At 39.6% G+C, this 19,368-nt stretch overlaps 2 protein-coding genes across 6 annotated transcripts in view; one reads left to right on the top strand and one right to left on the bottom strand.

Annotated features, from left to right (window-relative positions):
* Positions 1-345: 345 nt before the first annotated feature.
* Positions 346-6,125, top strand: LOC118322196 (gamma-interferon-inducible lysosomal thiol reductase). Its single transcript, XM_035653815.1, has 7 exons — positions 346-1,568; positions 2,727-2,915; positions 3,503-3,574; positions 3,662-3,751; positions 4,841-4,993; positions 5,571-5,639; positions 5,877-6,125. The coding sequence occupies exons 1-7, from the start codon at positions 1,428-1,430 to the stop codon at positions 5,934-5,936; spliced, it is 774 nt and encodes a 257-aa protein (XP_035509708.1). The 5' UTR covers positions 346-1,427; the 3' UTR covers positions 5,937-6,125.
* Positions 6,126-6,198: 73 nt separating this feature from the next.
* LOC118322195 (cAMP-specific 3',5'-cyclic phosphodiesterase 4D-like) overlaps positions 6,199-19,368 on the bottom strand; it is a 52,863-nt gene continuing 39,693 nt past the window's right edge. For 3 of the 5 annotated variants that reach the window (XM_035653809.1, XM_035653811.1, XM_035653814.1), the window contains 9 exons: positions 17,492-17,585; positions 13,474-13,646; positions 13,290-13,388; positions 12,947-13,111; positions 12,750-12,849; positions 12,132-12,286; positions 11,492-11,614; positions 10,733-10,915; positions 6,199-10,557 (listed from right to left, as the gene is read on the bottom strand). In XM_035653809.1, the coding sequence (XP_035509702.1) occupies positions 9,994-10,557; positions 10,733-10,915; positions 11,492-11,614; positions 12,132-12,286; positions 12,750-12,849; positions 12,947-13,111; positions 13,290-13,388; positions 13,474-13,646; positions 17,492-17,585 (1,656 nt within the window). In that variant the 3' untranslated portion in view covers positions 6,199-9,993. The remainder of the gene's footprint in view (positions 10,558-10,732; positions 10,916-11,491; positions 11,615-12,131; positions 12,287-12,749; positions 12,850-12,946; positions 13,112-13,289; positions 13,389-13,473; positions 13,647-17,491; positions 17,586-19,368) is intronic. The other 2 variants (XM_035653813.1, XM_035653812.1) reach the window with 1 other exon arrangement.

Below are 19,368 nucleotides of genomic sequence, written 5' to 3'. Positions count from 1 at the left end.
AAGAGGTATAACCATGTAAACCGCAGTGATTACCTGTTACCTGAACAAACCTTAACACGACTTTCTTCTAGACCTTTTCCATGCAAGTCGAAGTCTACAACCAAGCCAGGTCAGGGTCATGATGTTCCCCTGTCAGGGCAATCAGTCCGGCCTTTAGCTGAGGGGACACAGGTGTAGGTGAGACAGCACAGGTAGAGGTTCATAATGAATCCACTGTGATCTGAAGGGTAATACTGTTGGTAGGCAGGCTTGAGTTCCCTCCATTTTAACGGCAGCTAACGGCCATCAGCCTCGTTGTGGAGACACTCGTTTCAGCCGTTGGTGGGAGCCGTTGGTCGGGGCTAACTTGAGGCATTCGATAAAATGTAACGTTAATGTTCCCGTTCATAATACAACTGCTGGTAATCGGGCTTCAGAGGTCGTCCCTAAAAATAAGTTAACATTTTGGCGACATAAGCTTGGCTACTAAGCAGATCGTGGGTGGATTTTTTTGCGACACACAACCGTTAGACATTTCGGTGTAGCGACATAAAATGCGTGCTGGGAAAATATTAAAAATAAAAACAAGCGATAGGGGGACTTCTAAGAAAACGGTTCAAGAGATTTCACGTCGACTTCAGACGTTTGTAAAGTAACGAAAACCCGACTTGTAAATCCGTTAAACCCACTTGAAGAATAAAAAAAAATCCAAGATGGCGCATCCTCTCTTCCTCGCATCTCAACGGTTTTTCTCACAAACGGTCAAACGGTCCTCTCATCAGTTGAAACTTGAAAAATGTGGAAAAACAAATGTAAGCTAAAAAATATACCTGTTATTACCCTGGCCTGTGTTGCATTCAGCACATTATCTTTATGAAGTTACAATTTCCCATTAACATTCAATAACTACAGTTCCCATAAGCCTTTGCGTTTCAAGTTTAACTTAACTTTAAGTGTCTGTACAATTCATGGTTAAAAATAAAAACGGCAGAAAAGATATCAGTTTTTTTTTTGTCCTGGTTGGATATATTAACTTTTAATTAGAAAATGAGTGCTTGTAGACACTGCTCATGTGGGACCACTAGAGGGAGGCCATTCACCATAATATAATATGCTACCCATAATACCCCCTATGGAGGCTTTATCACCATTACCAGTTCTCATATCATTTATAAATCTGTTTTTTGCTTGTGTACTTCTACTACTACTATTCCCCACGGTTAAACCTGTCTTAGTTAATCCAATTGTGAACAGCCTGATATTATTTATATCTGTTTATCTCCTGTTCACGGAGCCAGAAGCAGGAGTATCCGAGGATCCCTGAAGGCAGCAGCAGTCAATCACACCTGGCGTTAATCAGCTGATGGTGGGGTTAGTTATAGGCGGCTCTGAGGCGGAGCAGCTTCAGTCGTCTGTCCTCGCTGACTCTTTGTGGACTCACATTAAACATGAAGCTGTCAGGACTGTTTGGTGTGTTTTTACTCATGTGTGTTGACCTGAGAAGTTTCGGGATGTCTCATCCCAAACCGTCCTGCCGTTACCCTCCGTCCCAGTGGTGTCGGTCCCTGGAGATAGCAATAGAGTGCAAGGTGAGTACAATAAACTCACCACAATCTATTTACAGGGTCTGTGGAGTCATGTTATCGTGTAGCAGAAGATGCTTAAACAATAATAATTAACAGGGAATACAAACAAACCCGAATGGCCCCACAAGACAATAATAATAACAGTATTTTTGTTATTGGATAATAATGTTGAAGCAAAACAAATGCAATAAAAGCTAAGGATAGTGAGGTATTTTATGTTTAATAAACTGTTTCTGCATTATCTCTCAGTGGGTGCATTCGCTCACTGTTAAAATATGTTGATATGGTAGACATGTGAAGTGTTTTGTGCTGTATATTCTCTCGCAAAAGAGTAAAAAAGTTAACCAAAAAGAATATTTTATTGAATTTTGTATAATTTTCCTTTCTATTTTCTTCACTGTGGCCCCACCTTTTAATTTTGGAGTGATTACAGCCTTTCTGAGCTTTATTCTTATAGCAGTCCTCTCATGTCAATATCTTAAATACCAAACCGTAACTAACCAAAAGGAAACTGTAATTATTCAATATTAATAATGAGCACAATGATATTAATAGTAGTATTATTATTGATCATCGTTGTCCCAAACAGGGAAAAACTGGAGTTCAGTGGAGTTCAAAGTCTGCCTGGTCCGGGTTTAAATGAGAGTCATGCTTCAGAAATTGAACACCACTGGTTCTTCATGTGACCGGTGGAGCAGCTCTGGGTCAAATAACACAAACACTTAATTTGTTTAAAAATGACTGAATGCTGGAAAGTAAACTGTCTAAAGTTTGAATATTGAGCTACGTCTTTTATAATCATGCTTTCATTGATTATTTAGGTTCAAAGCTGCAACAAAAGACTGTAATGTTAAACTTAAATCTGTTTGTTTTAGTTTAAATTACATGAATAGACTGATTGGGAAGAAACAAAGACTAAATGGATCCCTCCTCTTATTCATGACATACTTGTAACTTTAATTATTGTGTTTTAATTTGTGACAACTTTATTTCACCAATGTTTTAACCAATAAAGAGTTGGTCTCATGAGAAAAGTGTGTGAAGAAGCTCAAGAAGAAGCCTTTACTGCTACATATTATCCAGGCCTCATATATAATAGTCTTTTATGAACTTATATTTGAAAATATTCTGATTAAAGTTCCTCTTGTTTGTCTCGTGTAGGTTCAGAAGCAGTGTATGGAGGTGAACGCTACCAGGCCGAACCAGTCTGTTCCTCCAGTATCGGTCACTCTCTACTATGAGAGTCTGTGTCCCGCCTGCAGAGTCTTCATCACCCAGCAGCTCTTCCCCACCTGGACGATGCTGCAGGACATCATGAGTGTCACTCTGGTCCCCTACGGGAACGCCAAGGTACACTGAGCCTGAGAGAAGAGTTCATGTTATTGGAGGAAATCTTTGTGACGATAACAACAACAACAACCTGTATGCTGGCCACAGTCATTTTTGTAAATTATATATTGGATGTTATGGGAGACTTTTTTTACCTAATGACTGTTAAATATGGGGATATATGTACATAAAAGAAATGTCTGTATACAGCAAATTGTCTGCAAGCCCTTTATTATGGAGATCTCAGGATAATTTGGGTGTTTGTAGAAACTATAAATGGCTGGTGGATTGTAAAATTAACTATGTATAATTTTCTTTGTCCTTTTGAGAATGTAACATCTCACCCATGTAATTTCCAAGCCTATTCGAAGAATGTGTTTAATGAAATTCTTCCTTGGTTAAAATGTTTTAGGTCTATTTACTGGATGTTTTCTTTTACTTATCTGTTCAATAAGATTGATTCATTTGAATGGCCAGGGTAATTTATAGCCTTTTTTTAATAGTAACAACATTTCACACAAATCTTTATAACATTTTAGCGGTGTCTTTGGTTGTGACAAAAATAAATGAATAAAATATCTAAATATCATTACATCGTTCTCTTGTAGGAGCTTCCATCAGAGAACTCTCCCTTCACCTGTCAGCACGGAGAGCCTGAGTGCAGAGGAAACATGATTGAGGTTTGCATGTTTCATCACCTGTACTGTCACATCTTTTAATTAATACAAAAACACGATGAACTTTAGATTTATTGATCTGTTTCTCAGGCCTGCGTCATCCATTTAACGGGACATTCAGCGTTTCAGATCATCAACTGCATGGAGTCGTCTGCTAATGTCCTCAACGCTGCACAGCCTGTGAGTATCTTCAGCTTCTTCTCTTGTCTGTGTAGTTATGACCTCCTCTTCCTGTGTGAGTCTCATTTTCTTTTGTACTGTACATATTATATTGATTTTGAGAGAGTTCATGAATGTTTGATGTGTGTGTATATATATTTGTTTGATGTTTAAGTTTGCTAACTTTGTTTCAAAGACCTGGAAAAGAAGGCAAAATAGTATGTTTTGGGAGTTTTTTGTCAGTGATTTATGAATTTTGTTGTACTGAATGATCATTCGTGAAGCTGTTTTAGCTGTTTTTTGTTTTTTTAGCAAACAGTAGAAATGTCTACAGTTTTGTAAAACAAGCCTACTCTATGGGTGGTCACAATATGTACATGGCTGGACAAATCCTACAAAAGCTAAATCCAATTAAAGCCTCAAAAAAAGGTTGCCATGTTTCTCTGCTTCACTCATAATCTTTTTAGGGATTTGAAGAAATGCAGACATCAGCATGTACTTTGAGTTTATGACCTGCTCAGATTCTCATGACCTGCTCAGATTCTCATGACCTGGAAATCTGAGTCACATTTATAGATTTTTGCTTTAGCGTGAACCCACGACCTCAGAAATCATGTTTCAAGTTATCTTATTTCTCTACAGCATTAAATATTATCAGAATCAGAAATACTTTAATAATCCCAGGGGGAAACTATTTTTGTTACAAACTCCAGATATACAAACAACATCTATTAAGAACGATAGATATCTCAATTGTACAATTAATGACTGAATAAGCAACAACCACAGTTTAAAAACACACGAATATCTTTAGGTATTATGAAAAACCACAGTCCGGATTCATTTTGAGTGTTAAACAGTTAATAAATGATACTAAACTCATACTAAGAAGCTGATTTGGGGGAAAAACACATCTTTAGGTCTGTTTAAAGCTTATTTTCTGTTTAAAAAAAAAAAAGTGTAACCAAAACATTATAAAAAAAATATAAAGGTATCAAGACAAACACCTGAGGTATACGAGTGCATCAAAGAAAGTGAACATGGATACGTGCTGCAGTGTTAAAGACTCTTGCTGTGATTTACGGACTGTTTTGTTACCTGTTGTCTCAGTGTCTCCAGCTCTACGCTCCCTCTGTCTCCTGGTCCAGTGTTGACTCCTGTCTGAATGGAGGTCTGGGAAACCAGCTGATGCACGCCAACGCTGTCATGACCAGAGCTCTGAACCCAGAACACACACACGTCCCCTGGGTCACCTTCAACGGGGTAAAACACTGATGGCACTCTGGATTACTAAAATAGAGATAATAACTACATAGCGGTTTATGTAGATTAGCTAGCTGGTTAGGTAATGTTGAATACATATGTCACTTTCTATTCTAAACCCTCTTCAAAATGTGGCTGTCTTTTAAACACAGACAAGTGACGCACACATTAAAGTACAGGAAAGGAGAAAGCTGACGGAGTCTTGCTCAGCTGTTATTGGAGCACAGAGCAAGGGACTTAAGAGGGGTCAATTGAAAGTGTTTGCACACTGTAGTTGTACTGTAAACTGTACAGATATTTCTCTGGACTCAGTTATTATTCTCTTTAAATTCAGTGAGCAGAGATGTAGGTGCCAGAGTTATGTTGATTTTTGTTCATTAGTTTTACTAAAATTATTTTTCACACTTAGTTTTAGTTTAGTTTTAAATATAATAACCTTGGAGGGGATGCAGATTAAAAGCGGCAAAGCTGAAGGAACTCAGCAATGTAGTTTGGGATTTCTGCCTGTTAAGAGCTGCTAATGAATCGCTCTACAACTAACATGTAACTGATTAAAAATCACAAACTGTTGTTTCAGGAATACACAGAAGAGAACGAAGACAAGGCGATGTCGTCCCTCTTCCATTTGGTTTGCCAACTCTACAAGGTGAAGACTTGATTGTTTTTCCTCTTTATTGTTACTGTAACTCTGCTTCGGGATATTTGAGGTGTCGTTACTGTGAAGAACTTCTCACGAGGATATTTGTCTGTTGCAGCTCAACCTGATGTTTCAGTATTAATGTGTCTCAGTCAGCAGTGTCAGCAGTATCATCATCAGTGAATGAAGTGATTCTGTGTCTCTGTATATTTGATGCAAGTGTAACTCTGTGTGTTGTGTCTTCAGGGGGTGAAGCCTCCAGCCTGCAATGGAGCGCCGGTCAGACTGAACAGAGGCTTCTGCTGAGCAACTTTGAAGTGTGTGTGCTACCTGTAGGAACTCACCAACCATAACATACATACTGTAATGTACCAAATAACACCATGAAAACTATACTAATGTTTTTGTAACTGATAACTGTGTGCATATGCAATCATACATACTTACATGCTTCTTTGATGGGACGCAATGGAATAAATCTGTCTGAAACATGAAGCTCTTGATTAAAATTATTCCATTTTTAGAGTCGATTTAATGAAAAAATAAATAACAAACAGAGCCGGTCTGATAAATTTCCATATAATTTATTGGCATTTTCCACTTAAAACACCCTGAACTCCCGAGACTCTTTTGGCTTAAAATGAGGAACAAAAATAGTTATTTCCTTTGACAAAAACATTGGAGTGGCAGATGTATACATACTTGTAAAGTATACTTGATTTTTAGGCTCCAGAACATAAAATCAAATGTCCTATGTTACAGTACTTTGTCTCGACAGACACATTTTTGAAGAATAAATATCTTTTTATAGAAGTTTGCACGACACAGAGGCTGAGAAAACGAGACCGCATTAACATTAATGGTGGCAGTATCAGCGCAACACAATAACTGAGCGAGAGCACGGGCTTTGCTGCTCGTCAACACATTTAACACTGTATGGCACTGATGTCTTCCTGTAAAGAGCCGCAGTTCTGTGTTTAACACGCCGACATTACGCCTCAGATCACTGAGCTACAAACTGTACATTGAAGACCTTTGGTACATCTGAAATCAACTGTTAAATGTCTCAAATCCGCAGTAATCCCACATGATGAGAATGCCATGTTGAACAATCGAAGAGTTGCGTTTTGTTGCTTCAAAACTGATCTTAGTGATTTAATTTTTACTTGACTTTCTGTTCATGGTGGTTCACTGCTTGTGGGCTTCAGTGTATCCATACATTTGATATTAAAAAGTTTAATATCTGGCTGTCTGAGCTCCTTTTGATCCCAATTCTAGTTACATTTTTAACTAACTTGGGGAGATGTGCTTTTTTTTTTAACCACTGTTAATGTAATTATTGGGTCAGTTTCTCAGCTCCAATAATTATGGGACTACAAGTCAATACAGCGCACCTACGAAAGAAGAGGAAGCTTAATGGACGATTATAGCATCACAGCGTTTCGTTTTTAGAAAGCGAATAAAGGTTTAAATCCCCACCAGCTACAGTCTTTGTTACACAATGCAATATAAAAGTCTTTAATGTAGAACAAAAATAATTGACTGTTCTGCTGTTTGCTGAGCTCAAGGTTTAACATTGGGCAGATGCTAAAGGAAAAAGCTGTGTCAGAAAATATTGCCCACCAGAGTTTGACTGTGCTTGTGTGCAAGTCCTGTATAAATGTTGGCCTGTTAATGGCACTAGAGGTAAAGTCAACAACACATTTTATCCTAATGACACAAAATATCTGAAGCGGCTGAGGTGTACATGGCATTTTCAGAGTGGGATTTTGATGGATTTCGACACTGGAAGCTAAATATTGTCTGCAATACAAAAAAAAAAACTTGACGCACTGTTTTACATTTAGCTTAATTTCTCAGATGATCACTTGATTGTTTTCACAGCAAATAATATTTCTTCTGTCAAAATGACCACAAATAGACTAAGAACGAGTATAAGGACAGAACCAGAATATTGCTGCCGTCATGAAAAAACACTAAAAATTCTCTGTGAATGTGAAGCCTGAAAATTCGTACTTTTCCAGTTTTCCAGAACTGTAGATCAATTGATACTCTGAGGCTCGGCATGTTAAAAACAGCACAATGGTCCTTTAACAATAGGCCCCAACCACTCCTATCACATGTAAGGCTGATCAATAAAGCTTACTAGCTGAGTTAATGAAATACTGTTAGAATAGTGTCTTCTACTACTGGCTGACCAGGAAGTGCATCATATCTTGTGTAGTGCTTGTTTGCTTCCTGGTCTTTTCTACCTCAGTGGTGGCGACAAACACTGCTCTAGACTGAACATGGACTTGGTACAGAAAGAGTCCTGAACTCCTGAAACTACACACATTCTCAAGTGTCAGCTATCTGATTAGGAAAGGGCTGATCAGACTGTTCTTAAGTTGCACAAAATCTAGTAAATTGTCTGCTTTAAATACTGTTAACATGTATCATTCGTAAAAACTAACACTATAAAGTCAATGACTTCGATACAATCATCAGGTTAAAATCTCTAGTGTAAAAATGTACAGCATCGTAGGCTGGCAGGTGTTTGTGTGTTTTCAACACTTATGGCACACAGTTATCCCAGTCGAGCACTATCTACCAAATAAGACTGATAACCTGATGGAACACAATCTGTTTAGTTTGAACTACAGGCGATTCATTGCCGTCAGCAACTTCTGAAAATGTGCTCCTTCTGATCTCCACATCACACCCTGTCGGCAGGAAAGTAACAGCATGGTGATTTATTTGGAATTATAAGATCCTCGCTGATTCGGGGAAAAACAGGACATAATAAAAGTATATTTAAAATACAAATTAAAACGGGTCCGGTAGAAGTAGAAAACAATCAGACTCACAATAAACTACAGTGCTGCTTAAAGCTTCAGTGCTACTGTCAGCTTATGAGTATAAAGTCACAAGAAACATTCAGGGAACCTTTAACCTATTTTTCTTAAAGAGGAAGGTGGATTTGTCTTTAAGCTGACATAGCTGGTTTCACCTGTATGTGGTAATAAGGGTGCGCACAAAGCTCTTTTCCAGATGTTATTGTGCCACAAACTATTGTTTCTTTCACTATTTAATAAAAACTTTGAGCTTGTGCCTCAAGGAAGGAGCAGCTTCTGCAAACTGGATCTAAGATAACCACCAAAGGGTTAGGTTAGGATCTGAAATTCTGAATCAACCAACCAGTTAGTTAGTTTCCTGCTCGGCCTTCTGGTCCTGTACTGTGTTTGTGTGATCAGTAGGCCTACAGTGGGTGAAGCCCTTTGTGTGACTGAATAGATGAGCTGAAGGGCAGAGAGGGTAAAGTGCTACTGCGGACCGGAGGCACCCTGATAAAAAAAAACAAAAAATAAAATGCTTTTCAAGCACATAAACACAGACAAAGACCAGCAAATGTACGACAACTGAACTGTTCAAAAATCTAAACTTAAAACGATGACACCATTTCAAATCATCTCAAGTAAAAAAATAAAACTAATTATACAGGTGGTGTCTTTTGTATTTTCAACAGGTGAGACTGGGGTACAGTCTTCTTCAGTGTTCAATCTCTGCGGTGCTACAAGCTGGTTTCAATATATATATTATTTGATTGCTTCAGTTGCCAAATTTTCTATTAAAGGGTTTTAATTAAATGTAGAGACACACAGGTTAAACAAAGTCTCAGTTGTCTCTGGTTTGGAGGTAAATCAAACAGGAAAGACAGTTTGGGGTCGGGGACCAGGTCAGGGGTACCCACTACTTCCGTGCTACATTAGATTTATGTTTCTCTTCATACCCTGAGGTTTACGTCCATCGATTTTCTCGCTGCTCATATACATCCTGTATTTGGTAAAATGGTTCATCTCTCACACCATTCTTAAGCAAAGAATTCATACTCACTTATTCCAAACAGACTCTGTAATTTCATATCCTAAATCAAAACTACGGTGCAAAATAATTTCCAAGACCCTGTCAAACCACAGCGATCCTTGTTCGCTGCTCATGTCTGAATGTCACAAACATTTTTTTTTTTTGGAGGAAGACATTTCCTTTGCCTTTTGTTCTTGTTAAGAGCATCATGCCTTGGCTCCACTCTTCTTCCCAGTTAAAATGCAGCAGTCTTTGACTGGGACACTCCGAACTGAAGCTACAACAAAGCAGGACGGGACACAAAGGCCAATCAGGCACCCAAAGAGAGGCTAAAACGATTCTTCTTGTCAAAATATAAAATTAAACAGAGGGGGAACGTCCCTCTGTTCTCCAGAGAGGGTGTCTCCAGTGTAAAGGGACTGTAGTGATGTTACAGACTTTATTGGTAAAGGCCTGCCCTGCCTCTGTCTCACTACACCCAGCACTCGTGTCTCTCAGGCGGGGCAGGTTGTGCTGGTTGTTACGTGCCCATACGCAGGCAGGCCACCCCGTCGCCCTCCTGGCTTAGTTCTCTGTCCCTGTCGGCGCCCTCCCGTCCCGGGGAGGACAGCGTCCTGTGGGGGCTCCGCACCGACATGGCAGCCAGATTCAGGGTCCGAGACGGGTGAGGCGATGGGGGACGGTACCTGCTGCTGCGGGGGTCTGGGGACAAGGAGGGGGAGGATGAGTCCTGGCGCCGCTCCCCACCCGACTGGGACTCCTCCTCTAGGGGGCTCTCCAGGTCAGACTCCACCTCCTCCTCATCCTCCTCTTCTTCCTCCAGAGTGAGTTCGAATTGGAACTTGTCTCCACCTCCTCCTCCTCCTCCTGAAGGGACGGCCCCTCCAGCTCCTACAGCTTCTCCTCCTGGCCCAACCTCGGCATGGTGCTCCTCGGGGCTTGAGGGCGACGGGCTACGGGGGATCATGCTCTGGTACCACTCCCTGTTGTCCTCCAGCGTGTCCAGGATGTCCTGGGCGTCAGGGTGCACCAAGTCCGCCCACGTCTCCCACAGAGGGTGGACAATGTAGTCAATAAACCCCACCTAGTCATAGAAATAATATGAATAATAAAGTCACAAAAGACAGGAGTAATATATCTAAAACTAAATAAAAAACAGATGAAGAAACCTGGAACAGTCTGTAGTGACACACTACCCAGGATATGATGTCAATGCTATGTGATAGAAAGGATAGCTTTAAAAAATTTGCATGCATTACCTGGGTCTTCTCTATGGAGGCGTTGTGTTTGTCACACATGGGACTGATCTCCATGCCCTTGTCTCGCTCTCGGTCTCCCTGGGTGAAGAACTCCACCATGATGCGGTCCGTCCACTGCCGGTAAATCTCCAGCGGTTTGGTTGGGTTGCTCAGGTCGGCACAGTGGACCATGTTCTGCAGAACCTGGAGGAGACACGCTCAGTCAGACATGCTGCTTTTTCTTTTTCAGATCTTTTTTAGGTTTTTAAAACTTTACCAAAAATTATCCAGAAAAGGTATTTTAACCCCGTCCTGATTCTGTCAATATCCAAACAATACACAGTGTAGATTATTCAGCTCTGTACAGGCGCAATGACGCAATGTGTCCAGCAGGGAGCAGCACTTTCACACTAACTCCCACAGTTTGTTGTGCATGAATGAAAAGGTTAGTATGGAAACATGTCTGGGATCTAATGCTTATTATTTACTGCTCACTTTTAGTTAAAGACTAGGATGACACATTAATGAACATAATAAACCTCCATTCACTGAAGCGGCAACATAAAATGAGAATGAACTGAATAAATGAACAGATATGAAGTCTCATTATTCTGTACATAATGGGCCGTATGTAGTTATGACTGTACACTAGTTAGCAGGTGGTACACATGTATAATTACTCTACAGTACAAGCAGTCCCTTTCTGTATTTTTAAAACCCCATGTACTTTCATTTAGTGTGTATATTCTGACATTCAGTATCAGCAGGACGTGTTCTCACCTGGATGCGGTCGGAGTAGTTGTCTAGCAGCAGGACTCCCAAACTGGTCACCTTCTTAGTCTCCACCATTGTCTTCATGTCCGCCAAGAAGTTCATGTGTTTGGACATATCTGTGGCAAGCACCTAATGACGACAGCAACGGCACAAACAAGAGATTGGACACATCTTCAGTCACTCTTTCAGGTCATACTTCCCATGTGAGCTGTAAAGTACAAGCTGCTTTATTTTCTATATTTCTAAAGACAACTATGGCCTACTGGTTCTATACTCTTTCAAAGGATAAAGGAAGTGTGTATATGATATGATATACTGTATTTCTTGGAGAATCTCTCTGAAATCATCAGAGGTGAGAGGCAGTTTTTGTTTTTTTATCCTTGTACTTCTGTACATGTATCAACCATTGCAGTCTTTAATTGGTCTGAGGTTATTTAGTATTTTAAATCACACTACACACTAGCTACAGGAGCTACATTAAGATTAAGATACATTCTCACATATCAACTGCATGATAAGCAGCCTTTCAAAGTACGTTGTGTCCAGATACATAAAGCAAACATAAACTTAAAACTAAACGTAATGAAAAAACTCCTCTGTGTGGAGAGGATATCAATAAGTCGTGTACAAAGTGCAGCAGTCTCACCATGTCAATCACCATCTTGCGGAGGGATTCTCTCTGTTTCTTGCTGAGGTTTTGGAAGATGTCACAGTTGTCTTCTTGGAGCAGTTTGAAGCCCACAGCGAGGTGATGATTCTCCAGCACAGAGGCATCGTTGTACATCAGTGCCAGCTCTGAACCTGTACGCATGACGGTTTAAATAGTTAAAACTCTATAACAGGACACAAAAGTTAATTTAGCGTTCTGAATGAGTGCTGATAGTAGTCCAGTCTAAATAAGATTGTGTGCCATACTGACAAAATGCACACATGGCACCACGATCACTTGGGGCATAACTTAACTAGTTTTGATGTAAAGTCATAACAAAGGCAAGTAGCCAATCAACAAGCTGTGTTGCAAAAGTTCTGTGACATTTTATGATTTATACCCCCTTTAAGGGCATGTATAACTGTTTAGTTGTAACTTAGAGTTAAGCTGGAACTTATCTCTGTGGTGCTACCATTTTTATTTAGTAACGCATACATCCCACCTTAATAATTTACATTTTAACTTGGCTCAGTTTGAACTTACACACAGCTGGTGCAACAGGCTGCTGATGAAGCCTTTTATGGTACTTGTGTACAGAGAGAGACATCAACCTACTTGTGTTTATTAGGAACTGGTTGGTGACTCCTGGGTGGTCGACATCATGGATGGCACTAGCGAACAGAGCAGCCATGATCTCCAGGTCAGTGAACACCGCCTGGATTCATTCAGAACAAGGATTACTATCTGCAGCCCAAAATCTATGAACCTAGTGTTCAAAGTAACCAGAAGCTACAACAGCCTCATCAGCTCACCTCTAAGGCAGGGGTGGACAGGAGGACGTGGGTGGACTGCACCACATCAGCAGCATGAATGTTGTTGTGATAAGCTACGTCTGAATGGTAGTGGTCCTCCAAGGTCATCATGAAGGTGACGAAGGTGTCATTTGGGATTTTAAAGGTTTTCAGAAGGTCTCGTTCCTGGCAGGGTGAGGAGGAAGAGTAGAGAATCAGAGTCACATCCACAATTACTTTTTTCCCTATATTTTAAAAAATTGTCATAATTGTTTACGGATGTTGAAACGACGAACTAAAACATTTTAAATTAACTTTATTGATGCTCATGTGAAAATAGGAATTCATAACTTTTAAACTTTACCTGGAAGACGGTGTACATGATCACTGTCAGAGGGCGGTTTCCGGAAAATTTTGCTATCTTGAATATATCCAGACCCCAACGATTAATGTCCTCGATCTCCTGGAGAAGTCAAACAGGAATCTATAAGACACTGCATGTTTGTGTGCCTGCATTTCGGTCTGTGTGCGACTGCGTGTGGTCCCACCTTGGCCAGCAGGCTCTCTTGTGGTGTGTTGACTCCAAAGCGAGGGATGCAGGCGGGGGCTAAACTGGGGCTCTGTGTGACCTTTTTCACACAACTGATCTGTGACATCGGCCTCTTCTTCTTCTCCTTCTCCTTAGGAGGCGGAGACAGAATCTCCACGTCATGTTGTTTCTCTGTAACAAGTACAAACAGACAGATACATACATAAATGTAATCTGTGATATTTTACTGGATCACTCCACCGTCTGCTGCACTGTCACTATGATGTCTTTTAGTCACATTTATAGTTAACTGACTGGAACGATGCTTCCTCCAGCTTTGGCTGACAAACATTTAAGTCTCTCTTAACTATCTTTAAGGGGACCTCTTTCAACCCATGAGTGGACGTCTTCTGCACCAATGGGAGGGTTTATTGTGCAAAGTAAATTAAACTATTTCATTTCAGTAGCAAAATGCATTATGTCTGATTCGTGTACTGTTGTAGTAATTATTGTTTCTTTCTAATGTGTCTACGTTACTATAACCAATACATTTACTGCTGTTACTATTGCTGCTTCTACTATAATTCTTCTACCATCAACTATTCAACTATTACTACTACCAGTACCACAACTTATTATAATTACTTACATTGTTGTACTGCTGTTACAACTACTACTATTATATTGTCAACAATTTATAAATCATAGTAACTGCTTGTAACCTCATCACAATAATTATCGACTTATCGTACGTATGTTGACTTGCCCTTGATCGTATTGCTGACCTCGATATTGCCCGTTGTGTTTACATGTGTGTTTTAGATAACATTATGCTAGTGCTAACAGCTGGGTTTTCCCAACCATTATAAGACTTGGGGCGCAGTCTCTAAGCCGAATGAACAGATAAAAACTATGTTGAGACAAACATTTTTTTTACAGGCTTTTACCCTTTTTTAAATTGAAAGGGTGTACTTGAATTAGTATTCTTATCATTATATCAGTGGCATAAAATGGTCTTAATGACAATAATATCGCGATTATTTCTGAGACAATTTATAATCCAAAAAAAGTAGTTATCGTGCTAGTGTCACTAGTGCACCAGCTAATACAAATTCTACTAATATTTTATTAGTAGTAGTAGTAGAATTATTTTGACAGATATTGTGATATGATTCACAATTAGTGTGGGAATCTATTAAAATCCTGCGAGACATGTCAAATTTTTGGAGGTCTGTAACAAACAAACATGTTTTCTTCTATCTGGAGAACAACATTTATTTAAGAGCAGCACTGCAGTACTCCATTATAATGCTGTTTTGTCACACATTTTACCTTCCTCAAAACACTGCAGCTTTTGCATACTGCACTTGGCCATATTGCAATTTTAATAATATTTTGATTAACTGTGCAGCCCTACTTACTCCTACCACTACTGAACTATTAGAACTACGACTGTACCTCTGCTGTCACTACAACTGCTACTAATAATAATACTTTACAACACCTCTAACTAGTACTAGAACATTTCTTACTGTACTGTGTGCATTACAGTACATATGTCACATGGAGTGTGCAACCACATGAAACCTGCCTTTCCAAATGCCCTTACACATTCAGGAGGTCAGTACGAATAAAACCAGCTGTAAATGAGGAACTGGACTCATTTCACACCAGCTGATCACAGCTGATCTGAAACCAGTCATACATCCTTTCAGCTGAGGTAAAAGGAGATCTGTTCAGTACACACAGATCTTTGTCTACCAAACATGAATTCACCTAAATATTAAACAAGTGCAAATGTAGATAAATGAGTCACTTTCACTATATCAACACAAAAATGTCTAAGTTGGGTAAGCTTCTTTTCAGAATAACAGTCAGTCAGTGTTCATGACCTTGTAAACAATTAGACTGCATTGCTCCTGTAGCGCTAGTGTTTGAAGTAGTATATAAATCAAATTGCCACGTAAACATTAAGCTATATGTTGTTCATGTACACAGTTTATACTATATATAGGCCATGGTTGGAGGCTGGGTTGACAAACAAGAATGTATACAGGTATAATTAAGTACACCTGCAGTATATAGCTATATTGTCAGAGCACAACAAGGTGTATATTAATGTGTATGAATGGACTATATGGCAGTAGGTGCAGAATACCAGTAGTGGAAAGCTAAGGATGATGGGTAAAACCTGTCAGCTTCTCAGGAGCTCAGCATTGTCTTGAGCTTGATGACGAAGCTTCTCGTGTTTTTCCAAATATGAGTTTGAAAAAGGCTTCATCACATCTACAGGTTGGAGGTTTTTTTTAACCCACAGTGGAGCTTGTAATCCTTCAAGCAAAAACACGGAAATCATCAAAACAAGGTTTCCACCGACAGTATCAACATAATCTCCATATGATTTGTTAACACAGAGGTGCTGTCCCAGCAGACACGATAGTGTTGAAAATGACTCATCCGTATTTGTACAAACCAAGGAAATAATGATCCAATTTTGACATGACAGACAGCCTGTTTTACTTCACGTCCACTTATCATCCTCAGTATTTTACATCCACGTTTTTTATTAGCACGACAGGAGTGAATGCTTGAACAATATCCAGATCTGAGCCCAGATACAAGCACACACCACCATAAGGATGCAGAGCGACCTGAGTGGCAGCGTCACACGAGGCGCTGTCTGGCCTCTCTCACCTCTCTCACAGTGCCTCCTCTTCCTCACACTCAAAACCATGGTGTTCATTTCCAAACGCAGCCGGGCTTATCGCCGAGGCACTCATATCAAAACGGCATCCGACTGACAGCTCCATCCTCGTTCGGCTGGACCTCCATCCCGCCGGCAGGGCTGCTGAAGACTGAGCCTCCTATTGATGCAACACGCCGTCTAATAATATTGCACCCTGTTGCTACGACAACGCCACACAATGTGTCCGGGAATGCTGTCTGTCGCCGCGCCTCCTTCTCTTTTAGGGAAGGGAAAAATCCTCACCTTCACCTTATCCATCCCTATTAACAAACAGTCATCCTCCTTTCCTTCTCTCCTTTACAATCAGTCTCTCTTCGTATTTTCAGTTTAAAAAAAAAGACAACCTTCTTTCTCTTAAATATTCCTCCCTCCTTCTCTCTTTTGTTGCCTTTCAAATACTGAATTCTTCACTCCTGGTTTCTTCATAAATCCTCCCGTTTCACTTCCTCCCTTCAAAAACAACCTCTTCCCTCCCTTTTTCTTCTCCTTTCTTCAGTATCCACTTTTTATTTTTTCTTTACTTCCTTTAAATCCCTCATTCCATCTCATCCTTTTTTAAATCTGTCTCTCCTCATTTTCGTTTACTTAAAAAATCTCTCCCTGGTTTACTTTTAAAAGCCCTTTTTCCTTTCCTGCTTTCCTCTTTCCTGCCCTTTTTAAACACGTCTCTACTAAACTGCTCCACTGCTCTCTACTTTGCTCCAATAAAACACAAGTAAACTATTCCTCATCCTTTAACAACCTCCTTTTCTTCCCCCATCTCATATAAACCGTGCTGGATGACACGTATCATTCACATGTGCTGCAACAGCAACATATGGTGTAATGCTCATGTAACAGTCAATAAAGCCAGGTGATGCAATTATGCAAATGAGTTATGCAGCACCAGAGAAACAGACCTCACTGACATGTTTAAGACAGAGAGTTAGCACCAACTCATTTATATTAATTGGAGTAGACCAAACATTAGACACCCCTCAGTATAAGGCAATATCCTTCAACAGCACCACAAACTGAAGCTTCATAAATAACCATAAAGTTGAATCAACACCTCTAAAAAACAGTTCCAACAAAAACAGAACATTATAACTTTGATAAATAAAGACTTCTTTCCAGGACTGTCGTATTAGCCTGCCTCAGTTTTAGCTAAGGGGATCTAATAAACTGGCAACTGAGTGTATGTTCCCATAAAAAACGTTTATTTTAACACTGAGGCTTTCAGCGTACAACAGCTCTCCCTTCCACAAAGTGAGGGTCCTTTCATTAATTTACGCCAGGTTTTAACACTCACCTAGGAAAGTGTTGGCAATGAACTCTGACACCTGATTCCCTGAGCGGCTTGTCTCTGATAGCTGTGTCAGCTCGCGGTTCAGCATCCTCTTAAACTGTGTAGAGACAACAAAACACCATAAACAAGAGGTCAGTCCAGATCAACTGCTGATAAACATGTTAAAATACATAGCCAGAGAAGGTGTATATGTAGCATGTTTAAACATCATAACAGCAGTAAATGTAAGTATACAGTAACTAAACATAAGACCATGATGTTTGTTTCAACAAACTAACACCACGTTTCTTAAAATCCCCATGTTCTTCCTGTCTTCTTTCCCCTCCTTGAAGAGGGTCATTATGTTGCAAGGGATTTTTTCATTTCACTCTTTTCACCATCTGTCGTCAGACCAGGAAATCAGATATTAAAACTCACTTCTACAGACAATATACGTACGCTTATGATTCACAATTAGTCATTACTTTGCTTTTACTGCGTATTTTCTGTGTTGCTTTAATTACTTTTGTTGTTAGATGTTTTCATTCCAATGAAAAGCACAAAAAGTGATATACATAAACAATTCCTCTGAGAATATGGAAGAAAGGTAAAGAGTTAGATGCAATATCAGATAGTTTAAAACTTATTTATACGCTCAATGAAATGGATGGGAATACACACATACAGATGAGTGACAACAGATCTTTTTTACAGCAGCTATTTTGACATTAAATGGTGTTATAAATGATACTAAGGTCAGGGTGTTATTGTGCAAATAGAACAGAACCTTAATTAGTATCATTAGTAACAACAGTGTTTACCCTACTATTTAATGTCAAAATGTCTGCTGTGAAAAAGGTCTATTTAAAGGAAAAACCAACACAAACCTCCTAGTCTCTGTATCTCATTGAGCTATTCAATGACCCCTCCTGTTCTGTATGAAAGCATCTGCGTGTTATGTTTCTCCACTCGTTCATTCAGGTTTTTCCTTTAATTTGTCCCCCGTCTGTAGGTTGAAACCACGGTAAGGAATGTATTTTGCTGTGCATTGTTAAAAATGCTCTGCATAACAACTGTTATCAGTAAGTGATGTATTTACATTCATGTTATGTAGTTGGTTGATTAAATTTCCACAGAAACAAGCTGACACAATTTCATAAAAACACAAGATGCTCCATTATCTTTGCTGTGGTTTGAAAGTTACAGCATGTAGGGGAACTCCAGCATTACAGCTTGCGTCTATAGAGCCTACAGTCCATGTTTGAAATGTATTAATGTTGTTATATATGTACTTGTTATGTTTTTAAAAGAGGACAAGTTGTAATATATTTCACTATGCTGTCTGTTTGCAGACACCAGTGGGACATCAGCTCTGTATATACATATTCATGGAAAAAAGTTTTTCAAAAACAAAACTGTTCAGTGTTCCCTCAAGTTTTATCACAGCAGTAGCTTCCACACTGATTACGTAACAGCTCTGGCATGTGGTGGCTGAGGAAGGAGGGAGTATATGTGTGTGAGAGAGGGATGCTGCAGTGGGTACATGGTTACTATGTGACACACACAAAAACATACATCCTGACATGACACATAAACCTGTGGCTTCATGCAAAATGTGTCTGTTCATCATCTGGTTTACTTCTCCTGTAGCTTCCCAACACAACTGCTCCCTCTATCAGACTTTTCCTCAGATTCTCTGCATACCATTACTAACATACACACACATATGCACACATGATATATGTTTACAAATGGCATGTAATAAAATCCTGCTGTTGTAAACTAAGCTCTTAAAAATGAGTTTTACATCACAAAATCATAAAAGCTGCTCCCTCTAACTTTTTTTTAGCCCCTTTTCCCTTTATTTCATGTTTCTCACACACATACATGCACAGACACAC

This window comes from Morone saxatilis, unplaced genomic scaffold (assembly GCF_004916995.1).
Source record: "Morone saxatilis isolate NCDOM2014 unplaced genomic scaffold, NCSU_SB_2.0 Contig12, whole genome shotgun sequence".
Classification (NCBI taxonomy): Eukaryota; Metazoa; Chordata; class Actinopteri; family Moronidae; genus Morone; species Morone saxatilis.
Note: the sequence above shows the minus strand (reverse complement) of the source record. Positions and strands in the feature narration are given on the sequence as shown.

Excerpts from the sequence above, each read along its gene's own strand:
- LOC118322196 (XM_035653815.1), top strand. The coding sequence starts at position 1,428 with ATGAAGCTGTCAGGACTGTTTGGTGTGTTTTTACTCATGTGTGTTGAC. Across the intron at positions 2,916-3,502 it reads TCCCCTACGGGAACGCCAAG|GAGCTTCCATCAGAGAACTC; the intron begins GTACACTGAGCC and ends GTTCTCTTGTAG. Across the intron at positions 3,575-3,661 it reads GCAGAGGAAACATGATTGAG|GCCTGCGTCATCCATTTAAC; the intron begins GTTTGCATGTTT and ends TCTGTTTCTCAG.